Source organism: Otolemur garnettii, unplaced genomic scaffold, assembly GCF_000181295.1.
Source record: "Otolemur garnettii isolate 467f Iridium unplaced genomic scaffold, OtoGar3 scaffold00031, whole genome shotgun sequence".
In the NCBI taxonomy this organism is placed as follows: Eukaryota; Metazoa; Chordata; class Mammalia; order Primates; family Galagidae; genus Otolemur; species Otolemur garnettii.
In genome coordinates, this window is record NW_003852426.1 from 2,583,943 (window position 1) to 2,590,281 (window position 6,339).

General features: G+C 50.3%; 1 protein-coding gene across 1 annotated transcript in view; it reads left to right on the forward strand.

The window, feature by feature from the left end:
* Nucleotides 1–685: 685 nt before the first annotated feature.
* The window catches only part of LOC100962255 (lymphocyte antigen 6 complex locus protein G6d), an 11,083-nt gene continuing 5,429 nt past the window's right edge, over nucleotides 686–6,339 (forward strand). The window contains exons 1-4 of the mRNA XM_003789285.1: nucleotides 686–743; nucleotides 1,236–1,565; nucleotides 1,649–1,912; nucleotides 2,978–3,133. Of these exons, the coding sequence (XP_003789333.1) occupies nucleotides 686–743; nucleotides 1,236–1,565; nucleotides 1,649–1,912; nucleotides 2,978–3,133 (808 nt within the window). The remainder of the gene's footprint in view (nucleotides 744–1,235; nucleotides 1,566–1,648; nucleotides 1,913–2,977; nucleotides 3,134–6,339) is intronic.

Here is a 6,339-nt window from a genome sequence, read left to right on the forward strand (position 1 = left end):
GGTTGCAGCCATCATTGTTGTTTGGCGGGCCCGGGCTGGATTCGAACCCGCCACCTTAGGTGTACGTGGTTGGTACCTTAGCCACTTGAGCCATAGGTGCCGAGCCTACATATATATATTTTGAGACAGAGTCTCTGTTGCCAAGGCTAGAGTTCTGTGGCATCAGCCTAGCTCATAGCAACCTCAAACTCCTAGGTCAAGCGATCCTCCTGCCTCAGCCTCCTGAGTAGGTGAGACTAACAGTCACCTGCCGCAATGCCTGGCTAATTTTTTGTATTTTTTAGTAGAAACAGAGTCTCACTCTTGCTCAAGCTGGTCTCAAACTCCTAAGTTCAAACAGTCTACCTACCTTGACCTTCCAGAGTGCTGGGATTATAGGCATGAGCCACCGCACCCAGCTTTGCATGAAAAACCTTTGATCTGAGTCCCTCACCTAATGTAGAGTCAGAGGGGTGAGGAGGTCATCTTCAGCGTTTCCTGTACTGGGTCCTTTTCCTCCAGACAGAAAGGTGATGGTCTCTTTTCCCCCAGGAGACATGTGGCTGGGCTTTATCTCTCCAGCATTCCCATCCCCTCCAAAGTTCTATGTCACTCTAGACCAGGGAGTGTGGGCCCTTATCTGGGGTCTGTTTCCTCCCTGGACAACACCAGATCTTGGAACAAGAGAACTCAGCAGGCAGTCCCCATGGCAGTCTTATTCCTCCTCCTCCTGAGCCTATGGGGAACTCCCCGGGCTGCTTCAGGTAAGGGGCAGTAGATGGGGGATTCTTCAGCTATATAGTATTTACAAGGTTGAGGAGGGACTGCTGTTCTTTCTCCTAGGGAAGGTATCTGATTCAAGGAGATAGATTGACTGTATCTGACCTCCCCCTGCCTTGGATACTAGGGAAGACCCAGAGGCAACCAAGGTCCAGGTCATGTACAGTTTTCTTTAGGAAATAAGAGCAGATGACTGAATGCTTCCAGAAGAGGAGAAATGAATGGAAGAGATATGGCCGTTGTGAACTATTCCAGCCTTTTCCCTCTTGCACTCAGATCTCCTTACTGGCCGGGGGAGAAGGAAGAAACCCCTTTCCTCTCCTCTCTCTCTCTCTTAGCTGGGACTTGAGAAATATGGTCAATAGCCAGGCTAGTGCTGGGGGACCCTGGAAGTGGAGGAAATCAGAGGTTGAATGTTGAGTAAGGGTTGTTGATATGGTGGAAGTCTCTGCCCTCATACAACCCTCTTCTTACAGACAACATCCATGCCATTTTTGTGGCCTTGGGAGAGGCGATGGAGCTGCCGTGTCCCTTACCACCCACTCTACACGGGGATGAACTCCTGTCTTGGTTTCATAGCCCTGCAACAGGCTCCTTCACCACTTTGGTGGTCCAAGCCCAAGTGGCTAAGCCAATCCCAGACCCTCGGAAACCTGGAAGAGAATCCAGGCTCAAGCTGCTGGGGAACTATTCTCTGTGGCTGGAGGAGTCCAATGAGGGTGATGCTGGGAGGTACTGGTGTGCTGTGCTGGGTCAGCACCACAAGTACCAGAACTGGAGGCTATACGATGTCTCTGTGCTTAAAGGTGAGCAGGGGCACACAGACAAGGTGGTCACTGGCGACCAAGGAGTCCATGCAAACAACTGAGGGATCCCTCTCTCCCCATAGGATCCCGGTTATCCGCAAGGGCTGCAGATGGATCGCCCTGCTCTGTCCTCCTGTGCTCTGTGGTCCCTAATAGACGACTGGACTCTGTGATCTGGCAGGAGGGAAAGGGTCCTGTGAGGGGCCGTGTTCAGTCCTTCTGGGGTGATGGGGCTGCCCTGCTCTTGTTGTGTCCTGGGGATGGATTTCCTGAACCCAGGGGCCGCAGACCAAGAATAATCCACTGCCTCATGCCTCATAACAAAGGGGTCAGCTTTAGCCTGGCTGGTAAGCTGAGGGAGGAGACGGGAAGAGTTGTTGCTTTTTTTCTCATTGGCCAAATCCATAACAGAGAAGGAGATTGGTTTAAGCCAGCATTCTGGTGTACTTGACCAGCACCCAAGAGGTATATTCTAGCTGAACATACCATTGTTTAGAAATACACAATCTATGATTTTTGTGGAATATCCCATAGCAGAGAGGAAGAAAATAAAAATTGTTGCTGTGGGAGTTGTATTTGAAGAAATGATATATGCACTGGTGTTATCAGAGGCCCACTGATAAATAGAAGGAGAAAAATTATTGTTTTACAATAAAAATACCACTGTACAGAGAAAGAAGGCTAAGGAGTGTAGAATAACCTATTTACAAAGCAGGGGGGAGGCAGGGTGCTGTAGCTCGAGTCTGTAATCCTAGCACTCTGGGAGGCCGAGGCAAGTGGATTGCTTGAACTCACAAATTTGAGACCAGCCTGAGCAACAATGAGACCCCATCTCTACCAAAAATAGAAAAATTGAGGCAAGAGGATCACTTGAGCTCAAGAGTTGGAGGTTGCTGTGAGCTATGAGGCCATAGCACTCTATGGAGGGCGACAGCTTGAGGCTGTCTCAGAAAAACAAAACAAAACAAAAAACAAAGCAGTAGAGGAGGAGTAAATGACAAAGGCCGTGTCTGGGCTTTATTGCCCTCTACATCCCCATCACCTTCTATGGTGCTTATAGAGTGAATGAGTGGCAAAAGGAATAAACAGAAGACATTTTACTTTTTCTTGAAAGGGTGAATTATGACCAAGTGCATGAGGGGGAAAGTGCAGCTATATGGCTTGTTGTCTGCTTTGTAGTTAGCTGCCTGTGTGTGTGCACAGGGGGCATTGCCACTCCCTATAAATGTTGGCTCATGGGGTCAGGGTAAGAGGTGTGGAAAGGGGCAAAGTGAGGTGGTGGGTATCGGGAGCAGGGAAGCTCATGAACTCTCCTGTCCTCCCAGGTTATGGAAGGAAGCCACTCTCTGGGGATGGAGACTGGCCCCCTCACTAACTCCTTCCCTATCCCTCTGGTCTTGCCCTTACTGCAGCCCCCACGGATGCCTCTCCAGCCCTCTGTGCCCCTTCCACTGGCTGGGATGTGCCCTGGATCCTGATGCTTTTGCTCATAGTGGGCCAAGGGATCATTGTCCTGGCCCTCAGCATCGTGCTCTGGAGGCGGAGGGTCCAGAGGCCTTTGGGCAGAGGTGAGTACCTCCCTCCCAAAAGGAAGAGGGCGTGTAGGTGTGAGGCAAAGAGCTGGGATCACATCTTGCCTCTGTACCCTGTCTTCTCTAGGGGAGGGGGTGGTAAGGAACATATCTCAGAGCTGTCTGGTGACTTCTTTTCTGTACATCATATGGCTCCTTCTGCCCAGATGTCGTGATTCCTCAGTTCAAACCGGAAATTCAGGTCTATGAGAACATTCATTTGTCCTGTCTCAGGTGAGGAACACCTAGGGGACCTACGATGAAAGAGGAAGCACTGGGGTTGGGTTGGGGATGGGGCCCTGGTTCCTGAGAAGGGGGGAATAGAGGTATCCTTTATCTGCCTCTCTGCTTCACAAACCCCACAGCCCACCTGCCCACAAGATGAGGTGATCTTGGCAACATCTGCTGGGAAGTGGGAGCTGCTGACTCTCTCTCTCACCATCTGGCACCTGAAGGATTTCCGGAAAACCTTGTTTGGGTGGGGGCACTGAAAGTGTGACTTCACTGTCCAGTTGGTGTCCAGCGGCCACAAGGCTGTGTATGGGATGGGATCAGGGGCTGAAGGAAAGGAGGAGCATTACTCTGTGATGTCATGTACAAAATGGTGTGGTCTCTTGTCTTGTAACAGCCAGCAGAGGGGTAGCTGTGAACACACAGCACTGTGGGACTGAGGGGGGCCTGAGGCAGCAAGTGGGGGTGAGGAGGGGTAGGAGTAGGTGGGGGGAATGGGAATCTAGAGACTTGGGTAATGGTGGGGAACCAGTAATAGGGGAACCTAAGGACAAATGGGGGAAACTGAGGAAAAGAGAAGGGGAGAGACTCAAATCAGAGTAAAAGGAAAGAGATGGACAGAGGGACAGGGAAAAATAGCACAAAATGGGAGAATTGAGGAACAGGGAGAATGGAAAGAATACTCAGCTTGCCTCCAAATTAAGACAGATCTCCATACCCATATCTCATCCTCACAAAGAAGAAAAGTAGAACAGGAACAAGCACCTTTAATCAGTCCCCAGACTTCCTCAGATGGAAAGGGAGGAAATAGTTGGGATGGGGGAGTCTGTGCTGGGCTCCCAACTTGAGACTCCCTCCTTATCCCAAGCAAACACACTTCCCTGTGGCACTCCACTGTGGCATTTGGAGCAGTGGGCAGTTTATCACCAGGCTGCCACCTCCTCCCTGCTGTTCCAGGAGTGTACTCCCTCAGCCCTATCTCCCCGGGCAGAGGGAACTTCTACACAGGCTTGCAGGTGGGATTCCCTGGTGGGGCATATTATTGGGTCAGGGCCATGTGGGTGTGCCTGCAAATGTAGACAAGTCTAGGCTGGTGACACTGCAGAGGGCATTAGTGCTCCCAATTGGCCATCCCCCAGTTTCAGGCAGAAATGACCTGCACTTTCAACCACACCCTCACAAGCAGCTCCACCAGGTGCCCTTTTATGTCTCTGTTCAAGCTTAGGCCACGCTAGAAAAAAGCTCTCTTGGAAATCTCCCCTAAACCCTTTACGCTGTAGTGGCTTGAACTAAGCTATTGGCAGGAAGGAGGACGCAAATGACACAGATGGAGAATGAAAATATTATGGTTCAGGTCCCAGCCCCAGCCCCAGCTCAACCCACCAAGTAGCTACAATTCACTCTTAGAGTGATCACATGGGCACATACACACAGAAACTGAAACACTGCAGCATTACCAAACTCCCAAATAGCCCTCTTATTAAATGTGCTCGTCATAGTTCCCCAAATCCTCCATCCTGAGTTCCTGATCTACCATATTAATCTTTCCTAGCAAGACTTTCCTCCTTACCAGACCTGGTGCCCCTTTAATCCACAGCTCCATCAAAATGCTTGCTTGCCTTGCCAGGGACCTTGGGTTGAGAAAGGATGTCAGCAATGATGTATAGAAAATACAAAGACACAGAATAGGTGTTTTTATGAAGCTGGACTCTGGGCAAGTCCTGTAGGGGATGGAGAAGTGCCCGTAATATTCAGGTCTTGGGAGGGGCCTGCAAAGAGGTTGGACCTAGGGATCTGAAGGCTATGTACAAAATCAGGTTCTTAGGCATGTTTCAAAAGTGTCTGTGCAGGTGTTTCCAGGGCTGTGGTGATGGTGGAGGAGTCCCGAGCTAGGGGACATACAAGGTATCCATAAAGTTCATGTGCAATGTAAAATAGTTTAACATAGTAAATTGCACACGACCTTTATGGACATGCTGTATATCTGCAGGAAGCTAGTGGAGAAGGTGGCCTCTCCAGAAGCTGGTGTGAGGAGAAGCAGGGTGATGAGGAGGACACTGGCGCTGGGGAATTTTGCTATGGCAGCTGCATTGCACAGGTCCTGCACACAGTAGTAGTGCTGCAGAGTGTAGGCACATAGCCAGTAGGTGGCATGGCCCAGCAAACGGCATTGAGCCCTTGGGAAGCAGCCTTTCTTATCTTCTCTTCTCTTTTTTTTTTTTTTTTTGAGACAGTCTTACTTTGTTGCCCCCAGTAGAGTGCTCTGGCATCATATCTCACAGCAACCTCAAACTCTTGGGTTCAAGCAATTCTCTTGCCTTAGCCTCCCAAGTAGTTGGGACCACAGGCACCTGCCACAGTGCCCTGCTATTTTTAGAGATAAGGTCTCGCTCTGGCTCAGGCTGGGCTCAAATCCGTAAGCTCAGGTAATCCACCTGCCTTGGCCTTCCATAGTTCTAGGATTACAGGTGTGAGCCACCGCACCCGGCCTGGGAGGCAGCCTTTTTACTTGCTGACCTCATTGTGGTCTGTGGGACAGAATAGGAATGCTAAGGTGGGACCACAGGAAGGGTAGGATGGATGGAGGTAGGGAGCCCCTGGAAAAGGTCCACTGGAACAGAGTCCTAGCTGAGGTGCCAATACTGATACCACAAACTTCATCATCCTGACACTCAGTGGGAACAGGGTAGAATGGTTTGATGAAGGTGTAGGTGTAAGAGAGAAGCCTTCCCTGGGCAGAAGATGAGGTGGTGAAACCTATGCAGTCAGCAGAGGTCAGGGGAGGGGAGAAAAATAAACCCTTGAGGGAGAGGGAGAGCCCCAGTCCAGGAGAGGGATATGCAGAGAAAGGTGACACCCAGAGTGGGAAGAGAGAAGCTGTGAAATGAGAGAAAAAGAGTATACAGAAGTAGAAAGAGACAAAATAGCCAGGTGTTGTGGCGGGTTCCTATAGGCCTAGCTATTCAGGAGGC